At 34.0% G+C, this 22,685-nt stretch overlaps 1 protein-coding gene and 1 non-coding gene across 2 annotated transcripts; one reads left to right on the top strand and one right to left on the bottom strand.

The window, feature by feature from the left end:
- The first annotated feature begins 366 nt into the window (after positions 1-366).
- Socs36E (Suppressor of cytokine signaling at 36E) lies at positions 367-22,519 on the top strand. Its single transcript, XM_068287842.1, has 5 exons — positions 367-389; positions 593-656; positions 19,437-20,220; positions 20,405-21,329; positions 22,060-22,519. The coding sequence occupies exons 1-5, from the start codon at positions 382-384 to the stop codon at positions 22,367-22,369; spliced, it is 2,091 nt and encodes a 696-aa protein (XP_068143943.1). The 5' UTR covers positions 367-381; the 3' UTR covers positions 22,370-22,519.
- TRNAV-UAC (transfer RNA valine (anticodon UAC)) lies at positions 11,362-11,434 on the bottom strand. The gene has a single exon. It is a non-coding gene; the product is annotated as a tRNA-Val (tRNA).
- Positions 22,520-22,685: the final 166 nt, after the last annotated feature.

Below are 22,685 nucleotides of genomic sequence, written 5' to 3'. Positions count from 1 at the left end.
GAATAAAAAAATTAATTTTTTTTTTTTTTTTAATTTTACACGTACTTTCTTATCGATTACCGATACATTGATCATGTTGAAAAACGATTTTTTTTGATCCGGCCCCCATTATTTTGTTATTTTTTCACACTGACAAATAGTGGGATTTTTTCGTGGGAAATAGTGGTTTGATGTTTTGCCATTGTTGTTGTTGTTTTCGATTTGCATGGACGTGTGTGCGCTTCTCGAATTCCACGTACGGATGAGATAATCTATCTAAGAGATAGTTTTTTAGTGTTTAATTTTTAAGATACATTTTGCACAATCTCGACGTGGACGTGTACGTGCGTTTCAATAAATGGATGCAAAGAATTCATATTAATTGAATAATTGGAAATATCTATGTATATGTATGCAATTGTGTATATTTGTGTGTGAAAGCCATCAACAACAAAGTAGCAACAACAAAAATCTCAACTAATTGTGCTTGTGCTTGTGTGTTCGTGTATCTGTGTGTGTGTATTTATGCTCGTTCATCAATATAATACTATAACTTAATTCAATTCAATGAAGCCAAACTAGATTATGCTTAATCAACAATTTATCCATATAGAAAGTGCCAACTAGCAGAAAAAGAAGAAGCTTCAAAAGCAAAAAAAAAATTGTGCAGCAGCAAGGTAAATAAACTATGTGGCAAAAATATGATCATTATTATCATTGATAAATTATCTACGATTCTGGGTAATTGGGGTTACAAAAGCTATATGTATTTATATATATATATATATATATATATCTGTATATAATATGTATATTATATTGAATGTCGTCCCCTTTGAGTTTTTATTTCGTATTTTTTCTGTGTACCCAAAAGAGAGATACGAAAAATTCCCAGAAACGCATTTTCTAATTTAGACCGATTTCTGAGAAGTGACGAGAGGAGACAACACATAGCAGCGGCGGCCGTAGCAGAGGCAAAGGCAGCGGCAGAGACAACAGCAGCCAAGCAGCTTAACAAGCACCAACAACAATGAGCACACACACACAGAGTCAGCTACACTTCTCACTCACACAAACGGCGGGTGGCTTGTGTGTGTGTGTGTGATGATGTTGGCAGCTGCTGCTGTTTTTGCTCTCATGTTGTTGTTGTTGTTTCTCTCATTGAGCTATTGAATGAAAATTCTGCTGCTGCTGCGGCTGCAAACATTCAACACCACAAGCCAAGCTGAAGTTGGCCCTCACACATAAACACACACGCACACACTTAAGTCGCATACAAATGCATCTACAGTGAAGATTCGCAATACTGACAGAATTTTCAAAGCTTGATTTGGAATTATAATCCAAGATCTAGAGTGAAAAAAATAAGATAGATTTTGAGATAGAGAGAAAGTTTCATAACGGTTTACCTTTATATGACACTCTTTGGCTGGATAACGGTAATCGCCGGCTGTCCACAGAAAAGGGGTTCCCCCTGTATTTAAAACTGGAAACTAATTCCTAGAATAATCCACCAACAATTCCAATCAAATTTATATTTCAATTAAAAAAAAAATATTTTGCAATATAAAAAATTTATAAACTTTCATTTCATTTAGTAAAAGAGAACAACTAGAAGTACCTCTGAATCAAATTTAATATTCCCATTTGTTTACTTTTTTTAATTAATTCTTTTTCAAATCAAAAATTAGATTGAAAAAAACTTGGCCCAAAAATATTTTAATTTCTAAGATAGTTTAAACAACTTGAAAATAAATTCATGAATTCAATTTGTTCCGATTGGAATCGGAAGTCTGCTCTGCTTCTTCCGTTTCAAAAAAATTTAGTGCAAGTGTAACAAAACGATTTTCCTTTTTAAAAGTCTGCGAAATTTTTCGTATTAAAATGGAAATTATACGACAATTCCATCTGTCGTCTTAAGATACAATTTGTTTTCTTTCGTAAGAATTGTTTTGTTGACGAATGACGAATATACAAAGATATTGATAACTTATTCAATTGACTTTCAGAGTTAATTCAATCTTTAAGTTAGTTAATGCTTAAACCAAAATTTTTAGTCCTTTGTAACTGATTTTTGAAATCTTTAGCTCTGGTCTGACCACACCATTTCCGATATTTGATCTGATTTAATATACATACATATATGTATGTACATATGTATTTCGTCTATAGCTCCTACAGAGGCATTTTAACTACATATTTTACCTGTTTATATCTTCTTTTCATTGGACAATCTACATGAAGACTATCTTTTACGGTCCTATAGCTCACATGCATAAATTATTATTGACCATTATAATTCTTAGTCTTATAAATATAAAAAAACTCTGTAGGAAAATGCAAAAATTTTTGTGTCCTGTCTTTGTGCTTTACAACTTTTAACTCTTTTTTCGCGTTAAAAATAATGCAAATTTAAATTATAAAAAAAAATTATATTAGCGGCTTTTCCAACACAAAACTATATGTAAAAAATTTGGTTTTTATATTTTGTATTCAAAAAAAAAAAAAATATTTGAGAAACTATGGAAAAATGTATCCCAAAATTACCATTTTTGTGTTTTTTTTGAAAATTTGAATTTAAATTAAAATGAGATATTTTTTCTTTAGAAAATTCATAAATATTATTTTATTAATTAACAATTGGACAGAGATCAAAAAGTCCATTAACCTTATTTAATTGGAAAACTGAACATTTATTGCTTCTACTAAGTAATGAAAATGCTTCTCTTTAATAAAATTTTTATTAGTTGGTAAACATTTTGCAATTTCTCATAAATCTCACACAAAAATGTGTCAAAAAGAAAAATAAAAACAATTCTATGAAAATATGTATACATATTTAAAAAAACATGTGAAAAAATATATGTAATGGAACAAACGGAATTTCCCTGAAATTTATTTAAAGCGAAAGAAAATAGGAAATGATTAATTGAATATTATTTGCATATTTCTGTATACATATGTATGTATGTATGTATGTGTACCTAAACCTACTAAGAGTCTCCACTGTAGTCCAAAAAACTCAAAGAGTATGTGAGAGCGAGAGGTTAGTGGTCGAAAGAGTGGAACAGAGATAGATAGAGATACCTGGTTATTGGGTTTTGGCTAAAGAGGTAAAGGTGTGTGTAGTCAGTTGCCGTTGCCGCAATGAATTCGGCTGAAGCCGTAGAAGAAGACGAAGCCAAAAGAAGAGAAGGAGATGGAGATGGGGAGGAACGCAGAGATGGTCGGGGAAGTCGGTCGCATACCCTTCATAAGAAAAGGTGTTATTAACTTCGTTTGTAATGCGTCAAATTGTTCTTGTGCGACGACGAGTAGATATTTTGATGGTGTGTGTGTGCACTTTTCTTCTCTCTTCTTTTTTTTTTTTTGATTATTCTTGGTAAAAACCCGCTTTTACCATCTTCTTCCGCTCATTTCCTTGAAATTTGTATTAAACTTGAGGAGGCCAAACACCAAACAAGACACCAGACGGACGCGCATAGTGGTCAATTTCCAACTAAAAAATTATCAATTTTCGAATTAAGGTGTAAAGGGGATTTTTTTCAGTAAAAAACGGAAAAATATCTTCTTTAATGAAAAAAGGATTTCAGAAATAAATATTTCATAAGAAAATATAGAAAATTATTCAAGCAAAAGTTTTAATAAAAGGACTTGTCTTATTGTTTAACAGTTTATATGTTTAAAACTAAAACTGGTTGAGAATTACAACTAAACAAAGTTAAAGAAATTTTATTTTAATAAAATATTTCAAAAAAATAGGTCTCATACTTTTTAATTCAAGTTTCTATCAATCACTTTTTAACCACAGTGCGGCGACTCAACGCGTTCTCAATTCTGTTTTTGTGGTTTTTAATAGCTTTTCATGTGAAATTTTTGTTTTCGCCAAGGAGAAGGAAAAGAAGTAGGAGGAAGAGGATGAGGTAGTCAGGATAAATACAAGGAAAGTGAAGGAATGGTGTTCCACCAAAGTGATGTTACTTAATTGGTTTGTCTATACACAACACAGAATCGAACCAGAAAGAAAGAAAACCAAATAAACAAGCAAAAGATGCAAAGAAATTGTATGCGAAAATGCCAAATTGTCTGCCCAGCAACAACGAAACAAAAATATTTGTTAAGTGTTTCAGCTGCCGCTGCTGCTCCTCTTCACCTTGTGGCACTCACCTTTGTATCCATCCCTGGTTTGTTAACCTATTGTATTTTTATTTTGTTATTTGCTTTTTCGATTTTTACAAACAGATTTCATTGGAAATTTGATTTTGTGTGCTTCTCCGCCAGCTCTCTCTCTCCCTCTTTGTCGTTCTCTCTAGGGTTTGTTCGTTTCATTTTTATTGTTAATTGTTCGCGTGAATTTGTTCAATTGAAACGCAATGCCAAAAAGTGAAATGTGGGCAAAACACTCAATTGTTTCCCAGTATCCAAAATGTGTGTGCGTGTGTGTGTGTGTGATGACAAGAGGGCAACTCGAGTAGGTACATATTATAATCTACCTTTTGATTTACAACAATACATTGTACATAGGAATCTACTGTATATACCTATGTAAGTCTTATACATCTCATAAATACCCTTTCTGTTTTGTCATTTTGAAATTGAGGCCTTTAAAGGTTTAGGTGTATGGCAATCAGAGATTCTTTTATAATTTAAGAACGACTTAATTACAGGAAGTTTGTGTGTACCTTTATTTATATTGAGACATAAGTTTCAGTTTTGTCTTTGTTAAATTTCTTGAATAAGAAGATCTTGTTTTTGAAATTCTTATCTTCATTAATTCTTCTTCCTGTAATTTTTATTTCTAAATAATATGAAATGTACGAGTCAAACTCAAACTCAGAATTTCAATCTGCAGCGATTCCAGAACAAGCTTTTAGGCAGGATTGTGGAAGTGCGTCCACAAAGACCTTAACATTCCTTCGTTTAAGTCCGAGATCCGGAGGTATGACATTCGGTACCTCTCCCGGTTAGAAACCTATGATATTGCACTGGCGCTCAAACAGACCAGACGTCTAAAAAGATGTCACCCACTTGACCTGCCGTTTAGATCAGAGACGCACTGGTGATTCCCCTTATGCCATGTTTACCTTTGATAACATTTGCTTATTGTCCATTTAGGATAGATTGCAATTATAAAAAAATATAAAAAGAAACAATCTTGATCAGTTTCAGGAAAAAGATGTCGTACAGAAAATTACACTTTAAATTGGAAGAAATACTACTGATTAGTGTTAGGAACTACTTAGACACTGAAACCCTGTAAAGGTGCTAATATTTACAGGGAAAACTCAAAAAAATCGATAAAAATATCTTCTCATCTCATCTAACTTTTTAGTTTTTCAATTGAATCTGCTTTATGCAAATTTGCAATTGTTTGCTAAGAAGAGTGTATGTAAAAGTTCAAAGCGTTTTCTCATGAATAGCTTAATGTGATTTTCTTTTGAAAAAATCATAATAAACCCTCTTTGAATCTAAAATTGTTACACAAAAACGAAAAGAAAATAAAACCAGTTCAATTTAACTTGGTTTGCTGATTATTGTTGTTTTAGTTGAATTTCCATTTGGGTCACTGTTTTTGGCTGTTGTTGCTTCTGTTGTCAGAGCGTTGCGACTTTGCGTAATTGGTAGTCTCTCCTCCCTCCTCCCACCAGACACACCTGAACATCATCATCATTATCATTACCATTAGTTATAGCAGCCCCCTCGTAGCCCCCTCCTGGCATGGCATAAGTGACCTTAGGAAAAAGAATATTATCTACTAAACCGTTTGCGCTTGTCCCCTCATACATATAGACACATAAATATATTTGCCTTTACTTGGAAATATGAAATGCTTTTTGATTGTTCTTCTTAGAATTTCAACTTTGCAAATGATGTGTGTCTGCGTATGTGCTGATAAGCGGCGTGTGTGTGTGTGTATGTGTGTGTGCTATCTCCAGTGGGCGTTGGGTTATTGTTTTAAGTTCGTTTTATATGTTTGTGTATATTTTTCGTAGTACTTTTATCAATGAAATTTTAAATAAAGAATCTTAAACTACTTAATCGACTTTGGTATACCATTCAATTGCAAGTAAAACAAGTGCAATGGGCCTAAAAAATATTAAATGCCTTAAGCTGTTAAACCTTTTGCTTTATTTCACGTCACAACAATATAGAAAGTAGTTAAAATATCTAATATCTAATAATTATCTATTTCGTGGTTACAATTATTGATCTAATATACCATTTCACTCTAACCAACTGCATGGTATTCAAATAGAAAGATAGATAGAGTAAAATTGATAGTGAGGGAGAGAGAGAAAGAGCAAGTACAGAGGTATTTACATTGGTGCATTCAAGGCAAGTAATCGCTAAATTTAAAAATTTAATCGTTTAATTTAATCAAACCACAAAAAAACCGCTGATCTTTAAGTATAATCACAATAATATCAATATGAGCGACAAATTGTTTAATATAGTCAGCCAGTCGTCAGTTGATTGAAGACCTCAACAGGTAACCATTAATTTGCGAAAATACTTAAAAAAAAAACCTACCTCAATCTTTCGAAAGATAACAAAATTGTTTATATTTAGTGAAATTCAAGTGAAAGGGCAGTAAAAATCTAACAACAAATGGCAACGAAGAATACTCAACTGGAAGTCGAACATATTAGTAATGTTTAAATCATTATTATGTATATGGCTTATCGAGCTATTAGTCATGGCTAATCGCAACCGATATCACTTATCAAATCTAATGAGTTTCCTGGAATACTTATGTTATGGAATCTTCTAGAAACATAATCCACTTTATGTGACCGATCGTTCTATCGAAAAAACCTTATGTCTTGGTCATTGTTCAATTCATCTTCCGGTTTCTTAAATGAATATTTCGGTTGTTTAAACGGACCTTTTCTTTCTTGGCTTAGCCTGATATGACTTCCCGAAATTGCCGTGGTATTTTGATTCTAACGTTTTCTCTGCTTGTTGAAAAACAATTAGCAAATGCATCAAAAGCTTCCTCAAGAATCATGGTGCAGAATGGCGCAACCAATTGGTATTGGGATTTCTGAAGTGTTATATAGGAGCGGTGAAAGGAAAGACCGACCCTTGTGACCATCCAGCATCTTTATCAATGTTTTGAGACATATCCTTGCCTATATAAAAGATGAAGAGACAAACTTTTACAATCTTTGGATGAGTTTTATTACTTTTGGAGGATAAGACACCATCGGGCCAGTGGACTTGGCACTTTCAAAATTATATTTTACAATTTTGTTGGTTCTAACGAGGGACTCGGACTTCTCCCTAATATTATCACCGACATATTAATATTGTAATTGATCAGTATGCGAGAATTCTATAATAAGGACATTTTCGAGTGCTACCAAAATCGAAACTGACCATTTTCATTGCTTTTACAAGAAAATTAGTTCAATATTTCATATACATATGTAAAGTTAAGGCTCTTTCTCAAACCAGTTGATATTCCTAATTTACGAAACTTGACTTTGCTTGTCTGCGAGAATATGAATAGAAGTTCTGTTAGAAGATATTGTAACCGCCTTTTGAACTTTTTTTTGAGAACTTGTTAACCATTTTCAACCCAATAAGGCGGATTAAGTCTTCTCGGCGATGGTTAACGGCAACATTTTTTTATTCCTCTCAACAATATCTTATTATAGAGTTGCTGCTGCTTCTTCTGTTTGCTGCTCATAATTTCTGCTTAAATTGAGATACAAAAGTATCTAATGAGCCCATGTATTGTGTTCGTGTGTGTGTGCATACATACATACCTCACGGGGTGGACCAAGTATGGCAAAATTAAAATGAAATTTTGTTTTGTTAATGCTTTCAGTTTAATCAGAAAAACAGCAAGAGAAAAAAACCATTGTGTGTTGTGTTCGTGTGTGTGTGTTTCTGTGTGTCTACCTTTAGGCAACTTCATGACTTCACCAACTACGAAAAACCATGTGAAGAGAGAGTGAGTGTATGAGTACCGTGTGCATACTACATATTTTCTGAGAATTTGTTTTCCCATATTGTTGCTGAAGGAGAGCCGTCAGTCAGCCTAGCAAAGGCTGTGTGTAAAATGTGTGTAACATACATATATATGTACATACATATGTATGTATATTCATCCAAATGTATGTATGGATGTTTGTAGATACTTATGTATGTACATACATACGTTCATTTGTACGTAGAAGAGGCGCTATTTTGGAGAGAAGAGCCCCATATAACCGTGTGCACAATTTCCAAGAAATCGCCTCTTTTGAAATTAATGTTAATAATATTATTATTATTATTATGATTAAAACCAACACCAACACACACAAACCCACCACCAGTGATGTCCAAATTCTCAAAGGGGAAAGGTCCTAGGTTTTGGCGGAAAACAAGTTGCCAAAACTTAGCAATAAAAAGTGCAAATTGTTTAAAAAATTTGAATAAAAACACGAATCTCTATCTTTATAATTTAAACAATTACCTTTACAAGATATACATACATATGTATGTGTCCTTTTTTCTGTATCTTTTTGATTTGTTCAATTTTAACTAATCGTTAGTGACAAATTATGGATTAAAATTTAGCAAAAACTGCACGAGCTTTGTATTTAATAATATCTATCATCTCTTTTACTCCTTAGCTTCTTTCATAAACTATGCAAAAAAATAATAATTTGCTAGTTTAGTAAGAAAGTTGATAATGAAAGATTTTAAATTGCTAGACTTATGGCTAAAAGTATTTACTTACTTTTTTGGGAGTTGCTAGTTTTAGCAACTAAATTGCTAAATTGGCAGCACTAAAACACTCTCACACACACACCTAGAAAATGGTTTCTCCGGACACGACACGCAGTCTCTCTTTCTTACCCGATAATAATAATCATACGAAACCCAAAAAGGTAGTACAAAAAAAAAAAACCAACAACAACAAACACAGATACAATACTTTTTTATTTTCTTTTTTTTTTTTTGCGATAACTAAATTTCAACTGAAATATAAACAAAATATTTATGTACAACACATACAGACATTAAGTATATGTACACATACATATGTATGTATGAATTTGTATTTGTATCTACGTCAATTGAAGATTTCTCTAACATAATCAGTCACGAACCTTATGATAAGAGAAGCCACCACGAGCCACCGACTACTACGACCGGCTACTACTTTGGTCTTTGGTGTGCGACTGAGACGGCGAAGCTTCATTTTTTTGGGCCCAAATTCACTGGAACTGTTAATTAAAGTAACTACAACGAAAAAATAAAATTGAGCTGAGAATTTGCCTGTCCATCCGTCCTTTCATTCGTTTGAATCTGAATCCAAAGTCAAGTCGAAAACAACGAAAAAAAAAAAAAAATACAAAACGTAATAAATAAATCTCATTTCAATTTTCCTGCGAAAAATATCAAAATGAAATACACTTTCTCAGCTCCCCCAACAGACGTCCCTCCCCCCAAAAGCAACTCCCCCAACTCAACTACCTTCACTCCCTGTCTCTGTCTGTCTCACTCACTCACTCTCCGTCTTTGGCACTTTACGCTGCGAGTTTTTTTTTTTGTTTTTTGCATGTGATTTTCGTTTTCAAGCGAAGTTCATTTGCAAAATTCCAAGTAAATGCAGAGAAGAAGAGAGGCAAAAAAAAGGGAAAATAAAGAAGCGACGTCGCTGTCGTCGGCAGCTACAAAAAGTAATTGAATTCGCTTTAAAACAAGCAAAAAACAACAAGAAATAAATTCCGCCCATAAAGACAATCCGCCCGACTTTCAGATACCCCGTCCCACGGTTCATTCATTGGGTTGGGGGAGTTGCTGCAACTTAAAATGCATCACCACTCACTTGAAAACTCTAGTCTACAGAATTTCCATATAAATTTACCCAACCAGCACCCACAACCATCGCATAACGCCCTGGCGCCAATGTTTCATTCATGATTTTTCCAAAGCACAATGACGACTTCTTTTCGATGAACTAAGAATATTTTTTGGATAATGATATCTCCATCTCCTCCGCGTCGTAACCATGAAAAGCCTTCAAATTATAACAAATTACGTCAGTCTATATGACAATACACTTTCACGACTTTAATATACCCATTAAGGTTGTATTTGTCTATAGGGTATATAATAATAAATGTAAAGAAAGAGTAAAAAAAGAAATATCCTATACTCGAAAGACTTTTTGTTGGCAACACAGACAGATAGTCAGTCAGTAAGTCCACTGGCTCTGCCTCTGCCACTGACCGCAATTCATTTTGCTGTGTTGTGACAATTTCTGCGTAAAACGCAAAGCATTCCACCATTCTGACTAGAAGAAGGTTGCTTTTGTATCTATGTATGTGCGTACAGTCAGTCTCAGAAGTATCTGTCCTTTGGAAAATAGATCCTGGAAAAAAAGCGTACCTATTGAGCTTTCAAAATTTTGTAATGTAAAATATACCAAAGACAGAAGATACGTAAAAAAGATAACTACACCTGACCCATGGGGTCAGGGGTCTAGGAATCGTTTATAGAAAATACGGAATTTCGTTTCAATATATCAAAAGATAACTTTTTGTCATATAATACAAAAAATTGTCAGCAAATTCTTGTATTATGTCGTCATAGAGAGATATTCCAAACCAAATTGCCACTAAATGTTACATATCATCGATTGTGTCTTATCTTTAATTCTTACACCATCAACGAATTTAAGCAGATGTTATTTTAATATCAAGGAATTTTCCTTGTGTCAATTGCTTTTTAATGAGCGAGAACTGCGAAACCAAAATCATTCTAATAATCAAGTTTCTGTTCCTCACAGCACATCTAAAGACGAATACTTATGAGACCAACTCTATGTATCTCTCATGTATGAATGTATATTGTGTGTAGCTACTAGCTAGCTTTTGTACTACGAACTTCTTGTATGTGTGCTTAAAATGCCTTTTTAATAACGGACTTTGCTTAATTATGTTGGTTGTTTGGTTGGTTGTGAGTTGTTCGTCATTTGTTGCTCGGTGGGTGGCGTCATTATTGTTTCCAACTGAAGTACCTCCACTTTTGGGTAGTTCCCAAAGTATTTTGACCTAACACACACTGCGTTATTATGGCATAAGTGTGTTTATTTTATTTTTAGAATAGGTGTTTTTATTTTCTTCTCTTATTTCAATAATGCTTATTAGATTTAGGGATTTTACAAAGTTTTTTTTTTTTTTTTTGTAGTGACGTCAGTTTATAGCGTAGCAATGTGATGACATTGAAAAAGGTTTTAAAGAATTTTTTTTTTACTCATAAAATACTCTATGTGACAAACTAAAAAATATGTAAGAAGGTAAGATAAAAAAATTAAAAAAAAAAAAAAAAAAAAAAAAAAAAAAAAAAATGATAGCCAAAAAAATTATATTATCCGCCTGGTTCCATCCGGGATCGAACCGGAGACCTTCTGCGTGTAAAGCAGACGTGATAACCGCTACACTATGGAACCCCTTGTAGACCACAGCGACAAAATGTTTACTCAAGTAAAATCAACAAATCAAATAAATGACTTCTCGCAAAAGGTGTTTGGAAAACTTGTATAATTCATCCAGGTACTTTAACTTTAAATAAAATGATGGTCACACTTTTAACTAGTGTTGTAAATACTAAAATATACATAATTTGGTCACACTTTTGTGGAGTTTGGGCTAACTGTGAAACTTACTTTGTTTCTTAAACAATTCGAAAATATTTTTTCTTATGTCTTAAAGTAGAAATGACCAATACATAAGTATGTATCTAGTCTGACACGAAAATCTCAAGTATGTTGTCTTAGTTGTCCCTCAGGTAAATACATTAGTAATCCTAACTGTTTGTTCGAGCCCACTCTAGAGACTATCTTATAGAAAGAAAAAAAAGGTTCCGGCTTGTTAGCTTTCTTTCTTCACATTGGCTTAACTTACTTTGTGTTTTGTTTTTTTTCCCCAGCTTTGTGAACAAGTTTAGGTATTAGATCATTATCTGTATTTGGATTTCTGATGAAATTTCGCATTGTCTGCAAAAAACTAAAGAGAACTGAATAATGCCAAGCCGGCTGCGAAAATGCATGTTGTTGCGGAGGGTTTTTTATGTTGTTGTTTTGTTTGTACATACAAAACTTTACTTTATCCATTCATCCATGCTCCCCCCGCGCACTGTGCTGGAGAAAAAAAGTGAGTCATTCAGCTTGTTGAGTGCGGTGGCTAAGCTACATACCTCTACCTACATACACATACCTTAGCCCAAAGGCTGTTTAAAATGAGCATGCGGTTTGACGATGATACCCTTGTCTGAAATGTTTATTGACTTTGGCCAGAAGTTGGTAACGCACTAGAACTTTGGTCTCCACACACTTGACGCAAAAGAATGGCCGTATATGTATGTATATACAACTTACATATGCACATATGTGTGTTTATTGCTATTTGGAAGCACCTGTTGATTATATACAGCTGCGAACTTAAAAATAGCACCACTTGCTGAGGTAATGTGTTCAAAGGATTCCTAGGCTTATTTTAAGGTTCTAGGAACATGTGAATACGTTTTTGAACGTAAAATACTTTCTACTAATGGAAGCAGAAAAAAATTCTATCAAAATCCAACGTTTTCAAAGATTTTTACAAAAAACCTTGATATACTCAAAAAATACCCGAAACTAAAAATAGCACCACTTGCAGTATTTTGCAAAATACCGTTAAATTTCGCAGAATTGCATAGCAAAAAACACATATTTAATAGTCCCTGGTTCAAAGTCGATTTTAAAAGCAACAGTACTACAAAATATCCGAGACCTTTAGATATAATGGGTCGGGGAAAACACTGCCCCGGGAAAAAAGCGAAACGTCATCCTAAACCAGGTTTTGGAGAAAAATCGGATCTTGAAGATGGAAAACTGGTTGGTACTTCCAACAGAGTGATCCGAATACCGATCTATTTGAAACAGAAGCCTTAAACTCGCAGACGAAAGCCAAGACTGAAGCAGCAAGAAGTCGGTCCCTTAATGCGAGAGAGCAATAAGGATTCTTTTAAGGCTCTAACAGATCTTAAAAAGGACTTTCAGCCCCAAACTAGGGTCCAAATTGTTCGCAACTACCTCCGGAAGATCAATTCAAAAGATTCCAGTCGAAGAAAGCCTCCACTTTTGAACGCTAGACATAATGCCAATCGCCTTAAGTTGGTCAAAGATCATGAGAATTGGCTTGTCCAAAACTGGAGGAACGTACAATGGACTGATGAAAATAAAATTGTAAAATATCGTAGAAAAGGCTATAGACCATACGTCTGGCGTCCACAGAACCTGGAATTCAACTCCAAATTCACCCTAGAGTCTAGAATCAGTGTCATTGGTATGGGGCTGTTAGTCTTATTATGGTGTCGGTCACATATCAGTCCACAAATCGATTATGGATCAGCAAGTTCATGTAAATATCTTATAGACGGTGTTGCCACTATACGCTGAGGATAATATACAGCTAATATGACCCTTTCAACAGGACATCAGCCCAAAGCACACCAGTAAGAAAGCCAGGAAGTGGTGCTCAGCGAATTATCTGAATTTAATTGAGTGGCTGGGACAGTCACCAGACCAAAATCTCATTGAAAATCTTTGGTCTGATATTAAAAAAAGCAGTTGCTGTTTCATTACCAACAAAAATTGAGAAGTGTTGGGAAGTAATCCAGGAGTCCTGGGCAAAAATAACGGTCAAATGCTGTCAAGACCTGGTTGACTCAATACCAGGACGATGTGCTGCGGTTATTGCCAATAAGGGCAATGCAACAAAGTATAAAGTTTATTATTTAATACTATTTTTAATATCTGATCATAACTTGTTAATGAATTTTGTTTTTTTCTGCTATTTTTTAATTTTGAGTAAATATTTGTAAAGTGGTGCTATTTTTAGTTTCGGGTATTTTTTGAGTATATCAAGGTTTTTTGTAAAAATCTTTGAAAACGTTGGATTTTGGTAGAATTTTTTTTCTGCTTCCATTAGTAGAAAGTATTTTACGTTCAAAAAACGTATTCACATGTTCCTAGAACCTTAAAATAAGCCTAGGAATCCTTTGAACACATTACCTCAGCAAGTGGTGCTATTATTAAGTTCGCAACTGTACATATGTACCTGAATGTATATATTTATAAGCAGCTGTGTTTAATTGTTGTCACAGATCAGTTCAATTGATCAATGGAAAACCCTAGTGATAGCTTTTCCATAGAAACAAAATCGTGTTGTTGAAGAAGAGGGAAACGCCGTTGTATTAGCTAAAAATATATTTCTTCACAAGTTAAAATAAAGAGCCCCGGGGAAAAAATAAATAAATATTAAAAAAAAAATTTTTTGATTTAATTTGGGGTTTTTTTTACAGGTTTTTTAAAAGGACAAAAAAAAATTATTTTTTTTATACATATGTATGTATGTACATATGTACATGCTTTTAATGTTTTTTGTTTTTCTATTTTTGACTTTTTCTTTATTTAAAATTTATTTATTTTTTTTTAGAGTTTTTGTATTAAATATAAGAAATTTTAATTTCTTTCTTAATAAAAAATTAAAAAATTATAAGGAAGATTATATTTTTTACTTTCAAAGTAATGTTTTATTTTGAAAATGAATTGAACTTTCAGTTACTTTTGCAAGTTTTTTAAAACATTTTTATATTTTTTCAACAAAAATGAATGAATAATTGTTCATTTTATTTTTTTTAAATCTTTTCACTTTCGGTCATTTCAATCACATTTGCAAGTGTATAGGCAATTCGATATCATAAAAAATGAAATGAATTCTTTGGTTTTTTTCTCCTTTATTATTATTATTTTATCTGGTGTTTCAGTTTTGAATTTCCATTGAAACTCGTAGTAGTAAAGGGAACACAACTCGCTGACTGGCTCATGCGGGTCTCTTGGAATCTGTCGCTGACTCGTCGTCGTCGTCGTCTTCGTTGTATCCTCCAGCAATTTACTCCATAAACGAGTGATGAATTTCATCACAATTGAAAAAAGTCAAATCATCGGAGAGACGGAGAGTCAGAGTCAGAAGTATTTCTGGCCGATTGATTCAAACGAAAACATTTACTCATAAAACGTTTTTTGTTTTACTGCTTTCTGTATTTATCCACCTGTCTCACTCTTTCTCTCTCTGTCTGTCTCGGCTCTCTACTCCATTGATCAGTTATTATTACAGGTATAAAGTTTGTAGCACGTGCGGCACGAATTACGTTAGATTTAACGGTGAACGGGTGAATGAGTGTCTATAAAATTGAATTGCCATGCGGACCAATGCACAAGTCCTATAATTTTCAATGGAAAATGACAACACCCCCTCAACAACGCCAAATCGAAATTGTCGTTATTCCAACTAAACATTTAATTATTAATTTTTGAATTCTCGCTAAAAAGAAAGAAATTTTGCTGCAACTTTTTTATGTGTACTTTTTGTATATTTTTGACTGTTGTTTACTTTTGGCGTTGGGTTTTGGGGTTGGCGTTGATGATATGATGGGTTGACATTTCCGGGAAGTCACCATAATGTTTTTTTTTTTGTTTTTTAGTTTCTGGAAAATTTATGAAAATGTTTGCAATGCTAATTGTTAGGTAACTTAATGAGCTTTCTAAGTTGTTTCGTTAAGTGGTTTATAATTGGTTTGTCATGCTTCAAAAAGAGTTTGCGGCGAGGAGGGCTGAGAATTCCAGTGAAAAATTTAAAGTTTGTGGAACAACAAAAACCTCGAATATTAATGTGAATTGAATTTCCTAGAAATGTGTATATCTGATTTATTTCTTACAAAAACTATAAATTCCAATCAACGATAAGTAATAACTTTTAAAAGTAAGCCAAAATTTCTTGGTAAAATACATATGTTTGTACATATATTATAAATTATCTTTTAAGTACCCTTGATTAGAGATTGTAGTTTTTCTGGAAAACCTCATAATATATTTTAAAATATAAGGGTTAGATAAAATTAATAAATATTGCAATTTTCAAAAAATCAGTAGAAAACAATTCAATAGAAAATCAAATATAGATATGTAAAACGACTTGGATATACTCTGTATTAGAAAAGTGTTAATTAAACAATTAAAGTTTCTCAACCAAATTTTTATTTACAATCAACAAACTTATGGCAAATTTACCCAATTGACGTAATTTTTAATTGGACATTAAGAACATGTCTATAATTAAATTTTAATTTTAAACACAATTGGAAACTTGGGAGTATAATTTACCTCTTCTTCATATATTGATTGTATATTTATGCAGAAAATTTCATTAGAATTGCCTACTTAGAGAGAGAGAGAAATCAGGCAAATTGTGTGAAAGATAAATATCAAATCATTTGGCTAAAAATACCTGAGTGAAAAATTCTTAGATCAGCCAGTGGCTAGCCAGGTGCATGTAGTTTTGTTTAAGTTATTATCATTAGAATTAGTCTTTAAAGTAGCTTCACATGAATGAAATTCTACCTTATGTATTTAATTTAGATTTTTTTAATTACCTCAGTAATAGATAACAGGTAGAACTAAGTGTATAATGTGTTGTAGATAAATACATATTTTCTTGGGAAACTCAAGCTACCATATAATAGACTCGTGTGCTAAGTCGCCAATATTTACATCCAACACAATGAAAAGCCTGAAAGAGAGATAACGTCATAGAATTTCCTTATGGCAACTAAACTTTATGGTCTTACGTTTGTAAGTGCATATTTAAGTATTAAGGCTTGCATATTTAAGTATTAAGGCTTGTCGCTCTTATATGTATGTATGTACATACATATGTATGTATTTCTTCTAGAAGTACTTAAGAATCAACTAGAAATTGTATTCGGGGTCAGAGTCATTAATTACGTCAGCTTCGAATAGTTCGTGGAAAATCTCACTAAATCTCACCTTGGGAAAGGAACACTTGACAAAATTACGCCAACTTAAAACAAATAAAAACTAGTTACTTACTTAAACCAAAAAAATATTATTATATTACTTAATAGTCGAGACAATGTCAACTAAAGTTCGAAAACTGAAAATTTCATAAATTCGTGATCATGTACATAATTCTGAAGATCTTTTTTGTGTTCTTGTCCATCTTTTACTTATGAGTGATCATGTCCAATTGCCATAAAAGGGCAGATGATATGCGAGTCCCTTGGCCTCCTTTGGCACACCTTTAGGGACTGCCAGTTTTAGGGTAGGTCACTTATTTGCTTCTAATTGATGCAATTTTTTCAACCGAAACCCTTACGAATTGCAAAATTTTTCTGGAATTTTACTACTTTGACAATTGGAATTTGATTCCAAGAAAAATCATATTCGTAATTTCAATTTAAACGACAACTAAGCGTGGTCGGGGTCGAATTGGTAACAATGAGTAACAAAGACATTTTATCAAACGACAAAAATCAATACCAAATTTAGAAAAAAAAAACGTTAGCTATCATTTCATTTGTTGCTAAGCACATTTAACCAAGTATTAGTCAGTTCATGGTACATATAAAATGTTAATCATTAAATTAATCTACATACATAGAAGAAGCGTGTGAAAAATATCTTGACCTACAGTAAGAGGCATTGTATAGGCCCAGACAAAGAGACGAACTCTCCTTTTTAATTACTTAGTCAAGTGATCAAGTTGGAGTTGCAGTTGAAGTTAAAGTTGTGTCTGCGGTCAAATGAGGGGGCAATTAAGGGCAATTGCATAGACTAGATCAGACACAAAGGCAAAGTCTAAGTGAGCCAGCCTCCTTTGCTCATCACCCCCCACGAACTGACTCATGCAAAGGAATGAATATACTATGTATGTATTTTGTTTCCCGCATACCAATCCCACGCATAAGCAATGAGCAAATGTTCCAAGTAAATTGTAATTGGTTTTTCAACTATTTTTAGAATTATGTTCATATATTCAAAAATCTTTGCCTTGGCCAAAAGAACGCGAATGAGAACACGTGTTTATGTACACAATCTACTTAAATACAAATATACATACATCTGTACATACATATGTATATATTTCTAGGTCACATCTTATCATTCATTCGCTTTAACTGAAAGTAATTTCGCAATCGCTGTAATTGGAATCTCCAATACAAATTTCTCAGAACTCACTCTTTCTCTTTCGCTCTCTCTCTGTTGGTATGTACATACATATGTATATGGCGGCGCCATGATGAGTTTCTATTCATTGATAAAATTATTCTTTTCATTATATTCCTGGGAATTACAGTAATTGTTAAGGCCACTACCAGGAATCCTTATCAACAATAATAAGTAAAAAAAACACAAAATCAACGCTTTTTTATTTCACTAATAAGATGCGTCATGCAGACGCACTGTCTAACTGACTGACTGTCAGACGTGGAAACCATATATCGTCTACCTACCTTTGGCTAATGAGTCAACCAATGAAATGAAAAAAACACACAAGATATTCATTCTATGGCATGACTTCCCCAAAATTGAAAAAAAGAGGCTTGTTGCGGAAAAAATGGTGTCATTAAATTACTTTTTTCAATAGAGATAGATTGCCAATTAGATCACCGTTCCGACTTGCTGATATTGTGACGCCATTATTTTCCCTCTGTCTATAGTATGAAGTACGTTTTTATATTTAGAACAAGTGAGAAGCCGTCATCCAAGTGCCGAGTTCGTGTAACTTTGTCTAAAGTGCTAATTAAACCCATTAGATGTTCATGTTTTTTTTTTTTTGAACAATATATTACCAAGAATCGGAGATATAGTGGAATGAAAATTTCCACTGTTCTCTAATGGGAAATATTATTACGAATTCAATCTATACTAACTAACTCATGTGATTGGACCCCTATAGTTACATTTGTTTTTCTTTAGAAAAATCAAACAAATGATACGCAATTTCTTTTTTCTGTTTTTTGAAAATTATGCTTAACGATTTGTTTTGGCGATAAGAGGCCAAAAAAAAAAATTATGGCGAAAAATAAAATTTAAAACTGCAGACGTGAGTTTATGCGTGCTGCTGCTTATCTTTCTTTGAACGCTCCCGTATTACCCTGCACCCACTGATGGCATTGGGCATATTGAATATAGAAAACAAAACATATGTAAACAGGCAAAAGGAAAGCATTTTCTGCACTCATGATCAACCCAACACTCTTTGGAAAGAGAAAGTTTGTCATGTTGAGCATTTTCCACATCAAAATTCGACCTCTTTCAGTCGTCAAAACACGGTTTTTGGGGGTAAAGTCTCGAAGACTACACACCTTGAGGTTACGCCTTTTAAATTAATCAATCTAAGACTATCGTCATTGCAAAAAAAAATTAATAAAATTGATATCGAATGTATTGTACGTCTTACTCATCCAATTTGGAATGCAATTTTATTAAAATTTAGATGAACAAGCGATAACATATTGAATTTAGTATATGTACATATATAACTGTTTCATTATTTATTCCCTTTTAATATTTATTCATTTATTTTCCATTTATGGTTTTATTGCAGGATCCCTTCAATTGGTTTCCAATGGGTCATCATTTGAGTAAGCCAACAATTGCACAGAAGTCCATAAAAAATAATCAAAAACAAGTCGAGGATCAGAAACAAGGAGAACTACTAGAAATTGAGCAAAGAATACATTTGCAAAGTGTCGATGAGGGAGTAGCAGCAGTCACAGAAGAAACATCCAATATTAATACAAACTCAACGGCGGAAGTTCGCCAAATAATAATCAAAATACAATTGGCCAAAATGGAAAATGGTAATAATGGTGGACAGGTGCTAGAACGAGAGGAAAGCCAACGGCAAGGTGTTACTGCCGCTGCTGCCATAATGTCTGCTACGGACACGCTCAATGCAAATGAGCAGCAGCAGCAGCAGCAACAAATTGTAAATGTTACTTTAGGAGGCAGTCGAACTGCTGGCAGTTCCTCCTCTACAACAACAACGGAAGAAGCCCAAAAAAGCGAAAGACAGCAAATGAATAACAACAATTTAGCGGGAATAGCCAGTACTACTTCGGCGATTAGTACGCTTCAATTGAAAAACGACGACCAAGGCGACGAGCACTACCACCACCAACAACATCATAACGATGTTGATAATCACAATGATGATGTCGACGACGACCACGACGCCGACGACGACGACGATGTAGTCGATGAGTCGCTGCTGCGTCGGCGTGATGCTCCTACCGAAACTGTTGACTATTGTGAGGTTGAGGTGCTTGAAACGTTGCCAGTCAGCGAAATGTTGTCGACGGGAACGCAACAAATAACAGCAAAATCAAGTAAGCTCCCACAAATAGCTATTTTTACACATACACAAACAAAAAAAAAAAAAAAAATATATATATAGATATATGGATGTATACATATATATTTTTATTTCTCAATGAAATTACTCACGTGAAATTTTCACTATATAATTTATTAAAATTTATGTTCTCTCTCTTCTATTTGTTTTTGTTATAGCTAACGGAAACAGTTGCTGCCGTAGTCGTAGCAATAAAATCTTATCAATGGGAGCTAATACCTCAAACATCTCAGCAGCAGCAGCCACAACAACAACAGGAGCAGCAGCAGCAACAACACAGAGTAGTAGCAGTAGTAGTAGAAGACGTTGTTGTAAATGTAAATGTCGCGATGCTTTAAAGGGTTTACGTGGAATTTTGGAATCAGGCAGTAATACGTTAAGAGATAAAAAGGAATCGGCAATTATGAGAAAATCCACAGCATCAGCAGCATCGTCATCATCCTCCACAAGGCCTTTGGTCGATCGTCGTTCAACACCGGCAACAAGTTCAACAATGACTTCACGTTTACAAACTCAAAGGAAACGCAATTCCGTGGCCGTGCCACCCTCTGCAGCAAGTGCCCCAGTAGTGGCCCCCACTCCCGCTGCTCCTGCCTCCGCTGAATCTAACCAATTGGCGGCCATTTGGTCCTCACCATCGGTCATTATCCACATCAGTTCACCACAATGCGTTATCGAATCACCAGGCAATGCTCGTGTCACAGTTAGCCCACATTTTCATGTATCTCAGATGATTGTATCCCCCACACCACAAGCACAACCAGCAACAACAGCCACGGCAGCCGCCGGAACAGCAACAGTGGCAGTTCCTGCAGTTCCAGGAACACATCAATTCCGGGTAACTGTCCATTCGCAAATTGATTTTATGCATTGCTTGGTTCCCGATTTGGAGAAAATCATCAATAGCAGCTTCTATTGGGGCAAAATGGATCGCTATGAGGCTGAACGTCTGTTGGAGGGCAAACCTGAGGGAACTTTCCTGCTGCGTGATTCAGCGCAAGAGGAATTCCTATTCTCTGTCACATTCCGTAAATATGGTAGATCACTACATGCCCGCATTGAACAGTCTGGACATAAATTTAGGTGAGTAATTAAAATTAAATCAAATCGAAAAAAAAAAATCATGCGTGTATTTCCCAATGAAAAACGACGTCATAAAATATCAGTTTTTTTTTTTTTTTAACGGAAATCATACAATTTGATCAATATTATTGAGGAATTCAATTGCGGGTGCTATAAATTGATAAGAGATAACAAGAGAGAGATAGAGGGAGATGGAAATAAATGTTCTCTTCACCTTCAATCCTTATCGTAATAAAATCGCTAATTTAAAAGCTAATGAAACTCGGTATTTATCAGATATTACCAAGATTTTTCATTAGGATTAATTTGTTCATTGAGTGACTCTCTCTATATGTACATATGTAGTAAATACTCGAAGTTTAATAATGCTAATAACAATGACGTAGTCATTATAGATTGACAACTAGAATGGGATGACAAATGTTTAAAGATGACTAAAGTAGAATGAAATAAGTAAAAATTGCAGTTTAATCAAAGCCAAAGACAGGAAAAAACGCCTTTTGTTTTAGGGACTTCGACTAACACTTGTAGATCTTGCGGATAATCATATTGTTAGGGTTACCTTAAGTTGTAAAAAATCATCCCAAACTGGATATAATTCAAGTCTTTTGTCAAGGTTTAATTTAAATTTTTTGAACAGATTTTTGAACTGAAAGCAACAAGAGTTTAATGTGTGTTTAAATTTTTCAATAATTTATTAATTCAAACATTTCTTTTATTCTCTTTGCAGCTTTGACTGTCATGATCCATGCGTGTTTACTGCTAGCACAGTGACAGGATTATTAGAACACTATAAGGATCCCACTTGTGTGATGTTCTTTGAGCCATGTCTAACCATGCCATTGCATCGGAGACAGACATTCTCATTGCAACAATTGGCACGTGCCACAATTGTATCGAATACAAGTTATGATGGCATTAATCAGCTGGAATTACCTGGACGATTGAAGAGCTATCTCAAGGAATATCATTATAAACAAAAATTACGAGTTAAGCCATGTGATCAGAATACACCAGGAGCATTCTATGCCAATGTATAGTCCAAGGATAAGGTGGCAGCAGCGGTAGCAGCTCCTCCTCCTACTACTACTACGACTATCAGAAATCAGCAGCAGCAGCATCAATTGCAGCCAATTAGTTTCACCTACTATGATGAGGATATGGAAAGTGTTAGCGAGTCAAATGCCTATGATGATGATGATGATGATGAGGATGCTGTCAATATCCACGTCTCCTATGTACAGCATGCCGAAGTGGTGGCTCAATTGCAACAGGCCACCAGAAGAAATCGAAATAATAATAATAATCAAAATCGTCATCAGCATGCGCTCTGGCGTTTGCCGCAACGTTTGGGCA

The sequence above is a fragment of the Drosophila tropicalis genome, unplaced genomic scaffold (genome assembly GCF_018151085.1).
Source record: "Drosophila tropicalis isolate 14030-0801.00 unplaced genomic scaffold, ASM1815108v1 contig_1187, whole genome shotgun sequence".
Lineage (NCBI taxonomy): Eukaryota > Metazoa > Arthropoda > Insecta > Diptera > Drosophilidae > Drosophila > Drosophila tropicalis.
This window is presented reverse-complemented; position numbering and strand designations above follow the sequence as displayed.

What these genes read in the sequence shown, in the direction of transcription:
- Socs36E (XM_068287842.1), top strand. An exon ending in AAAAATTGTGCAGCAGCAAG is followed by an intron (nt 657 to 19,436) that starts GTAAATAAACTA and finishes GTTTTATTGCAG; the next exon opens with GATCCCTTCAATTGGTTTCC. An exon ending in CAGTCTGGACATAAATTTAG is followed by an intron (nt 21,330 to 22,059) that starts GTGAGTAATTAA and finishes TTCTCTTTGCAG; the next exon opens with CTTTGACTGTCATGATCCAT.